The sequence below is a fragment of the Cystoisospora suis genome (genome assembly GCF_002600585.1).
Source record: "Cystoisospora suis strain Wien I chromosome Unknown contig_3302, whole genome shotgun sequence".
NCBI classification, from domain to species: domain Eukaryota; phylum Apicomplexa; class Conoidasida; order Eucoccidiorida; family Sarcocystidae; genus Cystoisospora; species Cystoisospora suis.
Window position 1 is genome coordinate 8,015 of NW_027156097.1, and position 18,801 is coordinate 26,815.

At 43.4% G+C, this 18,801-nt stretch overlaps 1 protein-coding gene across 1 annotated transcript in view; it reads right to left on the bottom strand.

Annotated features, from left to right (window-relative positions):
• The window catches only part of CSUI_006498 (uncharacterized protein), a gene marked incomplete at both ends in the record, with an annotated part of 19,928 nt that extends 1,631 nt beyond the window's left edge, over window positions 1-18,297 (bottom strand). The window contains 16 exons of the mRNA XM_068066655.1: window positions 1-790; window positions 1,307-1,747; window positions 2,269-2,757; window positions 3,806-4,050; window positions 5,062-5,351; window positions 6,494-7,915; window positions 8,409-8,686; window positions 9,444-9,531; window positions 10,226-10,269; window positions 10,814-12,022; window positions 12,612-12,915; window positions 13,596-13,631; window positions 14,732-15,003; window positions 15,495-15,902; window positions 16,891-17,043; window positions 18,156-18,297. The exon at window positions 1-790 is cut by the window's left edge and continues 917 nt beyond it. Of these exons, the coding sequence (XP_067921371.1) occupies window positions 1-790; window positions 1,307-1,747; window positions 2,269-2,757; window positions 3,806-4,050; window positions 5,062-5,351; window positions 6,494-7,915; window positions 8,409-8,686; window positions 9,444-9,531; window positions 10,226-10,269; window positions 10,814-12,022; window positions 12,612-12,915; window positions 13,596-13,631; window positions 14,732-15,003; window positions 15,495-15,902; window positions 16,891-17,043; window positions 18,156-18,297 (6,611 nt within the window). The remainder of the gene's footprint in view (window positions 791-1,306; window positions 1,748-2,268; window positions 2,758-3,805; window positions 4,051-5,061; window positions 5,352-6,493; window positions 7,916-8,408; window positions 8,687-9,443; window positions 9,532-10,225; window positions 10,270-10,813; window positions 12,023-12,611; window positions 12,916-13,595; window positions 13,632-14,731; window positions 15,004-15,494; window positions 15,903-16,890; window positions 17,044-18,155) is intronic.
• Between the last annotated feature and the right edge of the window lie 504 nt (window positions 18,298-18,801).

Consider the following 18,801-nt stretch of genomic DNA (forward strand, 5'->3'; position numbering starts at 1 on the left):
ATGGTAGGAGAGAGTGCAGGTGGAGTGGAGGTATCTATTTCAGCTCTAGATGGAAGTTGTTCCTCTGCAGATGTGAACGCATCATCGTCGTCTTCAACAGGCAAATCTCCCTCATTCGAATGTGTAGGAGGAGCGAGAGATAAAGATGGAGAGCCGACAGGACGAGACGGAGACGGCAGAGATATGCTGCTAGGGGTATCAACAGGTTCTCCGATGGGATCGACTGAAGAAGAGGAATATCCCCTGATCCCCCTCCTTTCATTGACACGTGAAGTGTCGTTTCCAACTGCATTTCCAGTAGGTTCATTTTGCTCTCCAGAAACGGGTTGGTCCAAATCTGGAGATATCGACGATTCAGCAATGACGAATTCTTCATCTTTCTGTCGATCTTCCACCTGGGCAAGAGCCATCTTCTCAGGGCTTAGGGGGGTGGTGCTCCTCGAACTAGCGAAGTCCGTTGTATCGATGAATGATGGTGACGGTAGCATTCCTATCGCTCGATCTCCCGTGTCTAGACTTGGCGCTGGGTGCTGATAGCTCGGCATAACGAGAGAAGCAGGAGCTTGAGGTGAAGGACCTTGGCTAGCTTCGTCCAAAGGGGGAGAAGAAGACATCGTTGCAGAAGGAGGAGAAAAGAGATCCATTGTTGAAGCACGTGAACGTCCGCTTACTTCTTCTTCCTCTAAATCTCTTTCTTCACTAATGAAATAACTTTCTTCTCGGCTGTCTTTACGAAGCTTAGTCCACTCAGGAAGACCTAACGGAAGTGCGAAGTCTGTTCCGGAGGGCTCTGAAGAAGATTCAAGAAGAGACACAAAGAAAGAGAAGAGATTCTTATCCAACACTAGACACCGTCTTCATGTTCTCCGAAACTAGACACGATACTCATCAATCAGCTAGACGTGACTGTCTGAGTGTGTGTACGTTAACTCGGTCAAACTGTACAGACAGTCTCTCTGTTACTGCAGCGACAGAGATACATATCTACACGATTCCTGATCTGTGAAAGATTCTCTGCTTCTGTAGTATCTGCTGTCACTCCATGGACATGTCGGACTGTCTCTAACTTTCTCCCCACTTTTCATCTGTAATACAACCCTACCATACCACCCCAGGGAAGGTGCAGCCAAACCTATTCATCCACCTACATCTACATCATCTCCATACATCAAGATCAGCGTTATCCTATGTATATCTATCTATCTATCTATCGATGCCCCTTGCCCACGCGAACCCACCACATGAGTTTCCTTTTCCACGATCCTTTTGAGAGGAGCCTTCTCTTTCTTTATCTTTCTCTCCTTACCAGCTAGACCACATAGGACCGCCGGAGAGAGTCCTCGTGTTCTGGGAAGAACGACACGGAATTGACTATGTATCCCTAAGACCTCTAGAGCAGATAGTAAAGGAAGCTTCAGCATCATTCTCCATGGCTTTGTCTCATCTGCTTTTAAACCCATCGACCTAGGAGCCATCGACTGCCGCCTTGCAGTTGCTCGGCGACTGCCTTTACTCCATAAGGATGAGAACCACCCTTTCCGTTCTTCCAGTTCTTCTTGGGGCAGAATATCAGCCCATACAATCTCCTGAGAATCCCCCGGACTTAGATTAGCTTGGAGAAAAGCTCGGAAATCTTCTGCGGAGGCCCGGCTTGCTGTGGCGATAGATGAAGGAACTAGGCTCTTGCATTCCAGTGTGGCGCCTAACATACTTAAAGGGGCTCCTGAATAGCTTGGGCCAGCACGGCCTACACACATTTCAAGGAAAGAAATACAGAGAATCCAATGACGCCACACATACCAGACAATCGAGAGCTCGAAAGGAGATAAAGAAAAAAGAGATTCGGAGAGACAAATAAAGAGACACATCGAGTTGGCGAAATCGAAACGGGGGGTTAGATAGCTACAGGCACAATGAGTAGACACACCCCACTATACCTGTGAGAGGTTCATAGTAGCAAAAAGACACGCATGGGCTTTTGGCCTCCTATCGATGCGACTAGCCAAACAAATGAAGTGTCTCAACTAGACAGACCATCGAGACTCTCCCTACGTCAGTCATTCTTCCCCCTCTCCTCCCCGACAAGACACATCAGACCCCATCGTCATTCATACACCAACGTTCCTTCTCGATCTCTCTATCTATATCTCTGTGTCTTTATCCTATCTCCATCTCCTTTCGTATATCTTTCTCTATACATCGATTTCGACATGTGCGTTGTTCTTCTCTTCCCTCCCTCTATCTTAGGTGACCCTTCTTCTCTCTCACCTTGAGCCAAGCCATAGAAGTAGAAGACAGAGTAAAGTCGATGCTGCTCGGCACTCCTTAGAGTCGAAATGAAAGTCTCCTCAGTGGTCGAGAGCCTCGATTGAATCGAACGCAGTTGCTTTACGTCATCGAAGCTACTTAGAATTGTATGAAAGAGCTCGACGTCTGTTATGTGCATCTGCAGGACGGTCAGAAAATCTTCTTCTGTAAGAGGTAATCCTTGATCTTGTCCTTCTCCTGTCGTTGCCGTTGATGGAAGAGAGGCCTCTGTAGCCTTTTGGGAAGGGGGGGATCTTAGCTTCATAGCCGAGTATTTCATGAAAGCTCGAGAGACATATTCGGGCATTTCCACCTTTGTATAGGTCGTTTGAGAGAGCATGCGAAGATATCCAGCTATCTGTCGAACGACTTGAAGAGCAACATGCGTGTGATTCTTCTGATCTTCTTCTTTAAGAGCATGAAGACGTCTATCCAACGCCGCAAGAAGACCTGGAGAGAAAAGAAAGAAAGATAGAATGAAAGACATATAGAGGGAGATAGGAACAGAGGCAAACAGAGAGAAAGAGAAAGAGTAAAGAGATCATAGAAAGCAAATACAACATCCTTCTCCTGATAGACAAGCAATGGATCTAAAGTCTTCTCTTATGGTTCCTATGGACGGGGTTTGCGTAGATAGATAGATAGATAGATGGGTTAAAGACAGGTCATTACGTTCGCATGAAAACGCACATAAACATATATGTATATTGACTTAATAGAGAAAAGGGATTGTCGAGGGGAAATTGACGCATGCATGCACGAGGTTCGGAAGGTCAGCATGGCTTGACACCAATTGAGTATCCTGACTGGCAAGATAAGAAGACTGTCTAACATCTCCTCTGTAGAAGACTAGATATGTAAAGAAGGAGACTCTACAGCAATTACACTCGACGCATAGGAGGCTAAGCACAAGATAGAGAAAAGACGACACGCATAGCGCGGCATTTGTATGCTTACTAGAAGTCTGTCTATCTATGCACATGTACACGCATCGATCCAGGGGTGTACCCTTAACGTGTGTTGCTTGTGCCCGAACGGGAATAAATCATGACGACATCGAAAGAGAGAGAGAGAGCGAGAGAGATAGCAAAAAAGAAGGAAAGAAAAGGACAGGAATCGGCTCATCGAGGGACCATACAAAGACTGAGAAATATAGGAACTCCGACATCCCATAGAGAAAAGACAAGCCCTCACCTCTATCTCCATCTCTATTCTACTCTTTCATACAGATGTATCTAGACATCTCCCTGTCCCTATATGTGTGTGGATCTAGAGAGAGATCATCTCTGTAGGTATCTGAATCTCTACATAGATTCTTGCTCCGTCTTATGTGTATCTGAACCTATGTAGGTATGTAGGAATATGTATGTATGTATGACTATCTATGGAGAGATGGAGCTTTAGTAGGTATGCCTTGTTGAAGCCCCGAGAGGGAAAGTTCGAATGAGAGGAGAGAAGAACTTCTCAAGAGAAGATCCATCACAAGATCATGACATACGCTTATGAGTTGGCGAAGGGACAGGGGCCGCTTTCATTTGCATAATGAAGGCTCTCCCTTTACTTAAGTTATGAAGATAGGGAGACACCTGTGTACGGAGAAGAGTCTGGAGTCCGCAGAATTGAAACATTTCCATAGGAGTAAAGAGAAGATGCTCTGGATAATTTGCTGGATTCGGGAATGTCTCAGTATAGGCAAGAAGAAGAACTTGCAAAAATCGATCGCCTCTCATTCGATTTAACCACCTGCAGAAGGGCCCGTCAAGAGACACAAGGAGAAGAAACACCCTAGACAAGCACCTACACAATCGAGATATATATATATATACACAAAAGTAGACGTAAAAGGATGGACGTGTGTAGGGTGGTAGCATGGGTCTGTACACGAGGATAGATACACGGCATACGTTTCTATTTACATAAAAGTATGTGTATATAGGGAAGCAGGGACCATTGCATAGAGATCTCTCTTTCAGAGAAAACTTCATTCTCAGGTGTATAGACACTCCACCACCACCACCACACACTAGGGAGAAGACACACAGAGCACACACGTCCTTCATAACGTACGTATATCTATCATACATGTATACATACATAAACACACACATGTGTACATATACATAGATACATGTATATGCACGCACGTCAAACCCGCAGGAAAAGTTATCTGCTCCTGAGAGGCCAGCGTCCCGTATTCATATATCCATCTATCTTTAATCTATCTATCAATCTATCCGCCGTTAATCTATGTATCTATGTATGTATGTATATGTATACACGTATGCACGTATGTATGTTTATATCTATGTGATATCCAGGAGACGTCCATGAAGAGAAAGTTGTCTCAAGAAAGACTATAGAGCACTCAGGATACTGGGAGAATCGACAGAATGAAGTCTCGAAGTTTTCTCCTTTCATACCCAACATTTGACCCTCCATCTCAGAGAAACAACACAAATACTACCTGCACACATGTCTATTCATATATATATATATATGTTCATCTATCTATCTATGTGTATGTAGGGAGAGAGTCGTATGATGTATATGGCTACTAGGAGACCACGAGCTCTCTTCACTCCACTCTGCTCTAGGTCATGCGTGGGGGGGGTGAACATCCATAGAAGAAGAAAAAGAAGAAGAAAGAAAAGATAAGTTGACGAAGAAGAAGAGAGTAGTGGTGGAAGGAGTAGTAGACTAGGTCTTTCTGAGATGAATGTGTTGTCGTGGTGGTCCTTTCTCAGAAATGCTGACCTTCTCCCGAGGAACTTTTTGCTTAATTCGGATCGAATCTTTTGCCGGGCGTTTGCGAACTTTCTTCGTAGACGTCCATAGACTTTTTGAAAGGTCTTTTTGATCACCCTAATTTCCTCCTGAGATTCTTTAAGAGGATCGACATGACGCTCCGGAAAAGCATTCAAGAAGACATCCCAAGGGCGTCGATTCTTCTCACCCTTGACAAATCGAAGTTCGAGAACGATGCGATCCAAGTATCTCATCACACTCCCACTATTCACGTGTAAAGATTCTGACGATTCGCGTGTCTGAAGATAAATCACACAAAGATAGACAGAAAGACAGATAGAGAGACAGAGGGGGAGAAATAGAGAGGGAGATAGAGTGGTGCATGAAGAGAACATAAGAGGAAGATGAGAAAAGAATTCGAAGAAGAAACGGTTAAGAATGAGAAAGAACAAGTTGCATTTCGTCGTATAGACGGAGAAGGATTAGATTCATAATGAGAAGAGTAGTATGTTCGGTATCGGTCGATCTCTAGTCTATTCATCTATCTATCTCTCTATCTCTAATCTATTACCTATCTATCCGTCAATTTGTCCATCCAGCTCCTTAGTTTATCTGTGGTCAGTGTCTTCCTCCCTCTATCTTTCTGTCTTTAGTCTCTCTATTTCTTTGAAATGTCTCTAGGTCTCTGTATATATATATATATATATATATGTGTGGCTGGGGTCGGTTAGGGAGGGTCCGACCTGGCGTTGCTTTAAGATGAAAAAGTCCTACTATAGGAGCAGTAGGAGTTGTAGACGGCGAACACAAACAAGCAGAGAGACAAGAGAAAGAAGAAGGTCAATCTTATGAAGATATTCGGAGATATATAGACATATAGTAGATATATATACGTAGATACAGTTACATGGCACGAACAAGTACATCGATATATATATAGATATATATAGTTTCATATACATGGATATAGATAGATAGATAGAGTGGAAGAGAGCTCGGTCGAGAGATATGTGAGAAGGACAGAAGAGAAAGGTTTACTTCATTTACGGTAAGAAGAGGAGTAAGTAGTCTATCTAGATCAAGCCCTGTCCCTAAGAGAGAGATCTCCTCCTCCTCCTTGTTCATCGTCGTGACACATCGTCCACCCGTTCTTCTCCTCACTATCCCCCCTCTATCTCTCTATGTATCCAGTCTCTATCTCCGTGCATGCAAGATTCATTTGCAGATAGATATAGACGTCTCTGTCCATCTCTGTATCTCCTTACAGGCATATATATATCTATATGCATATAGATTGGCGAATTTGAAGAGAGAAGATCAGCATAGGTCTACATAAGGATGATGGTGACACGAGAGAGGGAGATAGACAGAGAGAAAGAGAGAGAGAGAGAGCGGGAGATAGACAGACAGATAGCAAGATCGATAGAGGCAGGCAACTCACAGGTTTCGGTTCTCGTTTTAAGAAGTGAAGAAGAGAGCATTGTATAGCGTTTCTTTCTGCTGGCGTGATACTAGCTGCCCCTTTGATATACGTCCCGGGTCGTAGGTTCTCATAGAGACTTTCGCAATCCCAATCTAAGGTCGTAAGCGATCTTTCAACGGGCTTCTCATCGTCTGTATTTTCTATGTTGACAGTCGAAGACAAAGAGGTAGAAGAGGAGGAGGATCCTCTCTTCCTCCTCGTCGTTGTAGATGAGGAAGAGATCCCATTGGCACTCTCCTCGCCGGGGCTGATCTGTTCTCTCTCTCTTTCCTTCTCTTCTATCCCTCTTGGAACTCCAATTTCTGGAGCGATGGTATCTCCTTCTCTTTCTTCATCTTCTCTCCTTTCTCTGCTTCTTCTTCTTCCTCCTCCTCCTTCTCCTCCTAGATCCCCCCCTGCGTCTCGATGTGTGTGAATCGATACTCTTCTTGGTCCTTCCAGAGGCGAAGGTACATCTAGGGGTGGTTCTGTACCCCCTTCCACCATCTCTTCCCGTGCTTCTCCTTCTCTTCCTGTCTTAGCACTGGGTCTTTCTCTTCTTCCTATCTTCATGAACCTACCAAACTGAAGAAGAGACAACTTCCTCTCCTCATCTAGAGATGAAAGAAGCTTCTCCCCTCCTTCTCCTTCTTGTGAGGGTTCCTGTCCCAACATAATGAAACTTGACTCGTCATCTCCATCCGTACCGGAGACACTAAAAAGAGGAGGAGAAGAGCCGAAATTTCCTGCTATATCCCTTCCCTCATCCCCCCGTGCACTACCATTGCTATCTAGTCCTCTTCCTTCATCTTCTTCTTCTTCTTCATTGCCGTAGGAGGAGACTTCCGAAACCTCCTGCGCGAGACGTTGATACCGTTCCTTTCTTTCTCTCTCTTCAGCTGACGCTAAGCTCCTCCCGTCACCTCCACCTCCAGACAGAGTGTCCTCTACCGATTGAGTCTTTGCCATCTTTCGTGTTCGAAGGCGTCTTCGCTTCTCGTTTAGCGCTTGGAATTCTCGATAAGTAAGATCTTGGAAGCGTCTATACCATTGAGTCAGCCCCGTCACACGCCTGGTTAGACTCTGGTAGGTCTGCAGAAGAAGAGATGCGCCTACGACTATATTGAAGTCCGCTGAAAGAAAGGCCTGTTTCTTTAGGGGCATAATTGCCTTCTCAGCCGCCCCAAGAAGAATCGACCAGATATTCTCTGCTGAAAAGTCAAATCCAATGAATGATGTCTTTCCTAACTTGCGAAGATCTTCTGATAGTTCATCCGACGTCTTCTCTTGCAGCACACGAAAACTATACTCGATGTCGTGAGGCCGGAGCTTCTCCATCATGACGCGCCACGAATCTTTCTCATATCGCAGACGCTTCGCCGCAAACAAGACAGATGCGATCTAGAGCAACAACAAGAACGAAGAAAGAAAGAAAGAGAAAGAGATGTAGATACATACAAGGCAGTGACAAAGAGAGAGAAACACAGATATCTTTCTATCTATCTATCTATTTATCTATCTATATATCTAACTATATATCTATATATCTGTCTGCTTTTTCTCCCCTGTCTCTCTAGGTATGTCTCTATCCATCAGGAGAACTACGACAAGCGTCAAGAGAGGTGAAGGCGGGGACAGGAGACCGTGTGTAGAAGAAAAGAGAGAGAGAAGTCTTCTCGCCACTTAGCAAGACGGCATTTGGAGAGATACACGCGGAGAGATGTCACGAAAAAGAAATTGCCATACACATATCTACATGATCATGGCGACCACCCCCAGAATCCTTCTCTCCTCTCCTTTCACGTTTTGTAAGCCATCAAGAGATGAATGAAGCAACGATCCTTGTTCCTTTCTTCTTCTTCTGTTGCTGCTGAGAAGTCTTTCTTTTTCTTACCATCTTGGCATGGACACGCGGATATCCCTTGAGCCAGAGTATCCCTTCTATGAGGAGAAGAGTGTCTGCATCGCTTTCAGCTGGAGACAAGAGGCTTGTATCCTTCGTCAGAACCCCTTCAACTTCCGTCTCGTCTGGAAAGAGTAAGACTCCTTCTCCTGCTCTACGTGGATCGGTAGACATAGAAGAGAAATTTCTTCGGTAGACAATCTCCACTTCTTGGGTCTCATACTCAAGCCTGCATGTCGCTGCCTCCACAACAGCATCTCTCCGCTTATCTACACGAAGAGAAGAGACAAAAGCAAGGACAGACAATCCAAGAAAGACAGAAAGAAAGAAGAAAAGAGAAGAAGACAGAGGGAGAAGGAAGACAAGACGGAGGAGAAGAAGATGAAGGATAGAACAGTCTGAGAGAGGTGAAGAATGGGGTAGAGAGGCATAGAGATGAGAGAAGAGAGAGATATGTTTCTCACGACGATAGATAGATCGATAGAGAGATAGAGAGATTGATAGATAGATCCACAAACTCAGGAGAGAAAGAGAGAGAGTAGGTAGAGATGAGAAGATTTAGCGGAGTGAAAGGCTTAGGATAGGACAAACGTCATGGACAAGCCTACATCTACAGAGACCAACAAGAACGAATCTAACCTTCCTATACATCTATCTATATATATACATAAACATCGATGTACTCGAATCTATACATTCTAACACTTTTATACCTAGACACATATATACTGTAGAGAAAGCTATACTCACGAGTCACCGTAGATATAGATATATATACATATATCTTTGCATCTCTATGTATTCCATATGTACATATGTCCCCACAAGACATGCCACACAATATATGGCGTCGTTTGTAGCTAGGGGTGCACTGCCTCGAATTTATATATACATATATATGAGATAGATAGATATAGACATCCAGGCACAGACATATATATACATATATATATATATACCTATATATATATATGTATATCTATATGTCTAGATATCTTGTTGGACTTTTGTCAATTGGGCCCCTACTTGTGGTGAATAGAGCCGTTGATCCGCTAAGGTCTGTCAGCAAGAAAATCTTTCCTGACGTATCGCATCGAGAATGCTTGAAGCGCGCCTAAAGGCAAGAAGGAATCGATCATACACACGCATCATACCCCACACAATACAACTTCACACAACTCCAAAAAGAAGAAAATGAAGAAGATAAAGAAGGAGAAAAAGAAATTCACCGGAGCCCTTTCTGGTCTATTAAGGTGATCGAAAGACGTCGGTATCCTTATTCTTCACACAGACATATCTAGAGATCATCTGCCTTCATCCTATGTTGTTGTGAGAGCATGAAGAGTTAGCTAGCTAGTTAGTTAGCTAGCTAAAGACAACCTTCATGAGACAACGGAGAGGAGAAAGAAAGAGTAACATCACTCTGCACCTACCACCACCTCCTCCTCGTCCTCATGAGGGGGGGTTGATCGGCATCTACCTGGCTATGTATCTACCTCATCGATCTAAACAATCTAAGATCCTTCTTTCCTTCTTTCTTCCTTGTTAACTGTCTAGGGTAAGACTCTCGTGGGAAAAGATGAAGAATAGAGGTGTAGGTATGGAAGTCGTACACCTACTCGAGTCTGCGTACGTAAACGAAAGGGAAGAAAAGAACGTGCCTAGTCACTTCCACATCGGTAGATAGAGAGATACAAAGAGACAAGCAGCTCGATAGACTGCATGTAAGAAGAAAGAATCAATCGAAAGCATTTCTTCTTTTGAGTTCCTTCTGTTGCAATCCCTACACCTCCTTCTCCTCTTCTTACCGAATCGGCTGTATGTCTGAAGAGACCCTGCACCTCACTATACACTGTAAGAAAGAAGAGAAAGGAAAAGAGAAAAAGGAATCTTGCTGCAGGAGTCTGACAAAGAAGAAGATGTCTCCTCTTCCTCTTCTTCCTCTTCTATAAGACCAATCAGATGCCACGAGACAACCCCTCTACCTAATGTGATCGTAAGCAGACTACACTTCACATTTCTCTTCTGTATCCTATTTCTGATGGATATACACATGACTCAAGACAAGACAGAAGGAGAATCCAAGGGTTCGAGACATTCCCGCCTCTCTCAAGACCACTATACGGTATGGTCTGTAAAGTAACGAAGAGAGAAAAGATGTGCTGATCCTGAGCCGGGTAGGTAGACCCGTCGATCACACTCTAGACAAGGCTTAACTAGATGAAAAGCAAGATCTGTCATAAATCCACCCTTGTTGCCTCACATTTTCCTATCCTTCCACTCTTTCTTTCTTTCCTTCTCTCTCATTCTTTCTTTTTCTCTTTTTATCCCCCATGTCTATCTAATTCCTTTGCTTTCTCATCTTGGTCCTGCATCTCTTGATCTTTCTCTCTTACCAATTTCTCTGATTCGAGTCAGATTAACTCCCGAGACAGCATATTCCATATCAATACGAGACTGCGCCTGGTGCTCGTTGAAGAAGAGAGGCTGAAGAGCCGCTTGGAGTATCCAGGGCTGTCGTCTCTTCCATCGAATCCGAGAAATAAAGTTCCTAGGTCTCGGGGCACGTAGGAGCTTGAACTCGTCGATGAACTTCATAAACTCGTCCGCAATCATCTCGGGTGTCCTTGGCCCAAAAGGCAAAAGATCATCTTCTTCACTTCCACGACCATTCACGTCTTCACTCTCCTTCTTCTTCTTCCTTTTGTCTTCTCCATCAGGCTGGGATAGATCGGTATGAAGCTGCATATAGATTCCAGCAAAGACGTTGACGAGGAGTCTTAAGGGCATCTCATCTTTCGCACGAAGAATCGCCCCATTCTCACACACCCCTGCTCGAGGGAGATCTTCAGTGTGGCGAGGGCATGCATGTATAGATGAAGATGGTGTGGGAGCTTGAGAAGTCCCTCCATTCCTGATGAGAACAAGATGGATAAACCGGCCTATAATGCCTTTTAAGCCTTTCGAGATAAGATTCAAGCCATCATAAAACAAACGCTTCATATACAAGTCTCTCTCTGCTCGGCTCTCTCTCATCTCTTGCACATCGGGAAGGAACAACGAAGAGGGCGAGGGGACCGAATCAGGAGAAGGGACATCGACCTGATCTAATGAATCCTGAGACGGACTTGATCTTCTTCCTCCTTGTGGACGTCTTCTTGCTTCTTCTCCTTCTCCAAGAGCAGAAAATGTCTCTTTCTGCTCTTGAAGCGAAGCAAAGGACGGCGGACGAACGTCTGCGTCAGGAACTGCTGGGAGATCCACAGGCTTCTCATATCGAGACACATACCCAGGTGTAACGCTGTAAGAAAGCCCATGAGGAGGAGAAGGAGAAGGAACATATACGAAGTCACCTTCATCTTCTTTTGTCCCTTTCATGAGAGAGCTGACGCGATCATCGTCTGTCTCCTCCGAGGCGGATGTCGTGATCGTAGAAGAGACACTTCGATTGCGTCGTGGTGGAGCTCTCGATAAAGACGGCTCATCCGCAGGTAAAGAGAGTGGAGACGCAGGGACAGGAGGCACGATTTGATGTGTCTCTCGATCCTCTCTGTCCTCCGTCACGGAGGTCCATCGATGTAGGCGACGCAGTTCGAAGAAAAACGCTAAGGTAAGACAAAAAGACAGAAAAGACAGAAAGATTGAGAAGAAAGAAGAAAGAAAACTTTCAGGCATTGTAGAAAGCCAATATGTTTAGAGATGGAAATACATACACACCGACAAGACCGTGTCTCGAATGAGCAAGCAGAGGAGATCATAACTCATAGATGTAGATAGATAGGTAGATTAAAGATAGATAGATGGATAGAGAGATAAGGGTATGTAGATATCTAGGAAAAGGGCCGACCCATCTGTGAGATGTTTTCTATGGAGGGGATCTCTCTCTATCTCCTTTACGTTGCAGACAAAGAGAGAAGGCGACGATGGGGACAGACGGAAGATAAGCGACTCTGGAGGTGAGACATAGATAGATAGATCGATGATAGAAAGATCGATGGAAGAGAGAACAGACATCTACAGAGAAATCGACTACATCGAGGGAGACAGGTAGATAGATTGATTGAAGCGTGGATAAGATATCAATAGATTATATAGAGATAGGGAGACAGGCACACACACACACACATAGATCTAGACGGATCCTGGAGACAGAATGGAATAAAGTAGCTCGTAGGTGATAGATGGGGAGATTACCTAGCTTGGTGAATCCCATGGAGATTTGATGCGCATCGGTTCTCAAGAAGGGAAGTCTGAAGAGTTGAGCTGGAAGAGCCCCAGCTGAACTTTCCACATCGAGGTGACGTTTCGCAGCTCCAAAGCCTTGAGCTGTGGAAGACTCTTTTCCCGGAGAGACAAGGAGATTCACATTGGCTATATTATACATCAAAAGTAACACCTCTGCCACATACGACTTGAAGTTTGTGTGGCTAACGAATCCTATCATACGTATGGCACCGTCACTAAATCGATCAAGTGTCTTCCATGGCCCGGTGGAACACTGCAAGAGACACACAGGTGGAGACAGAAACAGAGACAAACCAAGACAGGAGATAGACAGATGAAGAAGAGAATGAACAAGAAGAAGATGAGGCGAAAAGAAATACAGGGAAGGAAAGCATGCTAGGGGGGTGACGGAGACAGACAAGTACGCGTGGAGTGTCTAGTGAGCTAGATGAATACAAGTCGCAATAGAACATAGTAGTTAGATGGCTATAGATACAGACATAGACATGAGAAGATGTATGAATCTGAGCCTGGTAAGGAGACATTTGGAAAAGATGCAGGTGTCGTAGGCACCTTCAGGGTCAGTAGAATAGCACAAGCTGGAACGACAGGAGGGAGGAAGGAAAGATGAAGAAAAGTGAATGAATATAAATGTATGAATATCGTAGAGATACCTATGTCTGTTTATGCATGAATATGTATGTATGTATGTGTAGGTCTATAGGTAAGAGGAAAGGTAGAGAAATAGGGTGGCCTTATCATTGCTCCCTTTTCTTCTACTCGAGTGAAGAGAGAAGAGCTTAGCGTCACTAACGGATTCCTCTTCTGCTGTTTCTTGACAGACTGTCCTGCATCGACACAATACCTATAACGTACCCACATATATTCATACATATTCTCACGCATATACCTATGGCTGTCTTAGAAAAAACCCCTGAAAGAGACTTGACTTACAGCAAACCATTCCGCTTCAGTAAGCTGACGTGGTGTCTGTACAGACAAAGACAACACGCCGAAAAAGCAAAGGTGTGCACGAAGAGAAGATATGATACTAGACATAAGATAGCGACAGACACACACCCTACATCGTTCAACATAAGAATGATAAGAAGGTCAAATTCAAAAGCGATCTATATGGATAGAGCCACAAAGGCACATCTACATCTCTCTTTAGACACCTCGGAGAATCTCTCCTTCTTTGTATATGAATAATTCAGTAGATATCGGCGATGTATCTCTCCACTTATATCTATGTATGTACCTGAGATTTCTTATCTCTATTTATATCTAGACACATGGCCTGTGATGGTGCAGCGGATAGATAGCTAGCTAGCTGGCTAGACAGAAGAATGACGAGAATGAGAAGACATACGGTAGAAACGCACACACGACATTTGGGTCCTCGACATTCAAGAAAAGCCGAAAGTCTGAGAAAACCTATTCAAGATCGCTCTCCACATATATACATCATTGCTGATATATATATATATACATGTATAAACCTGTGTCTACAAAAATATGTGGACATCTATCTATATATATGTCTGTCTCTCTCTCCCTAAGTATATGCATATATATATATATATATATATATCCGGATATCTATATGTAGACTCAGTGGCCTGCGAGCATTATCAGTGGAAAGAAGACCGAAGACTGTTCTCCTCCTTTCTTGTTCCGTGACGATGTCTACGAAGAAGATTCTTCACATCTTCATATAGGCTTCTCTCTCAACCCTCCCTCTCTCTCTCTCGCATGACTACCATAGTACAGGGACTTTATCTTTGATCGATTCTTGTCTCTCTTTATGAAGATGAAGATGCATAGAAAACAAAATACACGACAGTGATAGAGACACCGATAATTAGATAGATAGAGAGAGATAGAGAAAGACAGAGATCTCTTCCAGCGGCGATCCAAGATGGGCACATCAAAGATAGATTGATAGATGATCCTCCTATACCCCACCGAGCCGCAATTACAGTGGCAGTACATACACGTACCTGCAAGCTCACACATCTACACCTGCATGCCTCTTCATTCATAGGATATAGATCGACATAGATGTCTGGACATGTGTGAAGACTCACATAGCAGCGTCGCTTTTCGTCTTCGGCTTGAAGACTTAGAAATTCATGCTTAAGAAAGTAAGAGAGAGATGAAGAGAATTCCGCAGCTCCATAGTTAACTCCATGTACAAAGACATTCTCCGAGACCGTCGGGTAGATCTTCCGGAAATCCGAGAGAGCGGGATACTTCACATTTCTCAATTGCCAGAGCTTCGATAGAAGGACCGCCGCTTCGTTCATTCCTAAAAGCTCTATCGCTTTGATCCCTGTAGAGTCTTTTCCTATCAGTGTCTCTACACACATAGAGACAAACAAGATAGAAAAGGAAGAGAAAATAAGAAAGAAGATAGAGAGGAGAGAGACTGGGCTATTGCCTTATATGCTCGGAGACACCCTCCTAGACTACATCACGGGTATACATGGGGCATACAGATCGGTGTATATATATATATATATATACATGTATATTGATATAGATGGATATAGATATATATATGTATATACATGTCTATCTATATAGAGCTGAGAGCTATATACAGATCTGTTTTCCTTTTGTCCCTGCATCGTTCTAGGAAGCTATCGATGCATGTAGACAGCACATAGGTAGGTAGCTAGATACATAGTCGGGACACACACACCCCTAGACATTCTCTACACCTAAAGGCAGCAATAAGACCCCTACGATCCATATGAACCCCCATCTTCTCATTCCATCCTTTCCCGTCCCCTCCACTCCTTTCTCTTCTTTCTTTCTTTCTTGAGACATAAGAGCATCTGAGCTTACTGTATCTCTTGATGAAAGCAGATCGGATTCCTTTCTGTATGGCTTTGGAGATTTTGTCATAGATCTTCATGAAGAGCATAGGAATCCTGGTGACACATAGAAATCCTAGACCGAGAGATACTATGTTGGTCATAGCCGCTAAGGCTGGAAAGAACATGTAGTTGTAGCCCTTCAAGATCACGGAGAGAATCGATCCAAAGAGACCTCCAGGGAGCTGAAGAAGATTCAAGACAGGGAGCCTCCCCACCGACGTCGACCAGCTTAGACATGTTTTGATGGAACTAGTTTGATCTAAGAGCACCTTATGGAGACCTGTCTCACGTTCTAAAAGAGTCCCGTAGACAACGCTGAATAAGGCGAGTAAAGCATTGTGTTGCAAACCATCCAAGAAAGTCCAGTATCCTTCATCTGAAAAGAAGGACCGAAGCAAGAAAAGAAATGGAAAGAAAGAAAGAAAGAAACACAAAAGATCTCCTCAAAAGAAAGAGGGCAACAAAGCGATCCCATGCTTGATATGAAAACGTGGTAGAGATAGAGATAGACAGAGCGAGAAAGAGAGAGAGAGATAGAGATAGAGAAGAAAAAGGGAAGAGATCAGAGAAAGAGAAAGTGTGGACAGGAGGGAGAGATCGGGATGAAACACACACCATGTGAGAAGGACGAAAAAAGGAAAAACGAAATGCATGCAACGGCAGATAAAATAAACTAGGGAATAGAAATACATAGATATATAGATTAAATATAGATAGATAGAAAGGTAGATAGAAAAGAGACAGGTAGATAGAGAGGAGGGCATAACTCGGATAGAGTCCGAAAGATTTTGAATGAAATAGAAAATTCCAGTAGGCATCCTCAAACACCTACACACATATGTATAGCTAGATACACTTTCTATAGACATTACTATACGTTGAACTGGCAAGAAACAAGCAGTGGAGAAGAGATCTTATCTGTCTCTCCGTAGACGTATCTTGACACATAGATATCGTGTATGTACATCGAACTCGAGAGAGAAAGAAGAGAGATACCCTCGTTCGGCAAGCTGTATGGGTGAAAGGTACCTAAAGAGCATCAGCTTCACTAGTCCATGGTCGCTTGAAGAAAAAGAATGCTGACAGACATTGCCAGACAAAAACGACAGATGTGAGAGATCCATGCATCTACATACACTCATCCCCCGAGAAGATGTGAAGAGAACGGTCTATAGAAGCATAGACCAGAGAGACATACATCTACAGAGAGAGATACACTTCTATATCAGTACATGTATATGACCAGACAGGTGTATGTATATATGTAGAGTTAGATAAAGGCAGCAAAAAGTGGCTTCATTGCCTATTCAATTATGTCTGACGTATTCTATCTATTAGTAGTAGTTGTAAGATGCGAGGCTTACGTCTTTTCCTTCGAATATCCTCAACAAGATGTGCGGTGCATGCAAGGAGATAGCGATCTGTCGATGGTATGGATTTGCCTAGGCCTAGGGCTTTCCTTAAGACAGTCAAAACTCGTGTCACTTCTCTTATTCTTCCCTTCAACTTTTTAGGCTCTGCGCAAAAAGAAAAGAAAAGAAGATGGAGAAGTAAACAAAAGAAGAAAAAGAAGAAATGAGAAACAAGGAAAGACAGAAGTGAAGGCCTTAAGCATGTGAGCTGGGAGAGAGGGAAAGAACCCCTCAGAACATTCCAGATGATACGTGAACTTCAACCGATCAACAGACAGATGGATGGAGATCTATAAATAGATGAAGATAGGCAGATAGATAGCTAGATAGATAGCTAGCTAGATAGATGGATGGAGGTGGGGAACAAGATAGAAATAAACTCAGCGAGGGAGAGACAGATAAAGAGAGACGGAGAGATGGACAGAGTTAGAGTTAAGGAGACCGAGAGGTATGATGTATACATAAAGTTATACATACACATATATATATATATTATTCTTGTAGTTAGCCTATATATAGAGAGAGAGGAGGCTCTCTTTCTCTCTCTATAGAGTCTAGTTACAACAAGTTGAGCAAAGACCATGGGGTCTAACTATCGAAACATACAGATATACATATCTATATTTATGGAGACACATACATATCAAGAGGAAGATATTGTAAACCTAGGGCTATACAGGTATGTGTACGTATCTATCTACAGAAACGAGAGACACAGTCAATTGAGAGATGATAGAAAGCCCCATGAAGTAAGCTAAGATCCCCAAGGAGAAACAGTACCTTGAAATAAAAGTGAACAACTACATAGAAAGACGACCCCGGTTGACTCTCTGCAGTGTACGTACACTCAAACCCATAGTGATTAATCGGCACGTCTCCCCTCTCCCTCCTAATAAGAGACTTTGAGAAGTCCAAATATCTACATAACGACAGATGGAGAAGGACCAACAAGGACAAGCACAGAGGAATGAAAGAGGCGATATAGCCTGGAGAGAACTAGAGAGAGAATAGGGACAACGCGAATGAGAGAGAAAGAGAATGAAGACAGAGCTACAACGATTTGTAGCTGCATCTTCTCTCGAGAGAAGGAGAGAAAGAAAGAGCGAAGAGGGGAAAGCGAGGACAATGAAGAAAAGTCTCGATGTAGAGAAGAAGAAGAAGAGACGAGAATAGCAGAGCGGGGAAGAAGAGCAAGAAGAGAGAGAAGAGAGACGTACGAGATTTCGAGATTTTCTTGGAGACAGCGACAATAATCTTCTGTTTCTCTTCGGTTGTCCTTCCGATCGCACGAAAGAAGGGATTTCTCTCTGTTAAACTGGCGATATAACTCTGAGTTAAAATATAATTCTTAGCTGGCATACGCAACAAGAGGAAGGACACAAGAAGAAGAAGAAAATGAAGCATGACGAAGGCGTACAGATTTCAAACCAGGAGAAACAGTCATTCAAAGAAAATCTGGTCTATTTAGTTCAGAGTCTACCTTTCTATTTATCTGTAGATAGATGTGAAGATGTAGACGGGGGAGTAGAAACTACTGACAGGAATCTATTTTCCCTTCATCTTCTATGCATACACAAAGAGGGACATAGGGATGATACATCTTTCACAGCACCCTGCTGTATAGACACTCCAATCCCCCCGGTAAAAAAACAGGAAGCTTTTTGTTCGATCACATCAGCTCTTCTAGAATAGGCGGGCACTCCATACAACCCAAGCAATTCGACATATATACATACATATATATATACATACATATATATATATAGAGAGAGAGAGAGACAAGAGACAGAGGGCTCCATCGTCGAGATCTACACATATCTATGTATAGATAAGAAGACAGCTGTATAGAGATAGATAGATAGA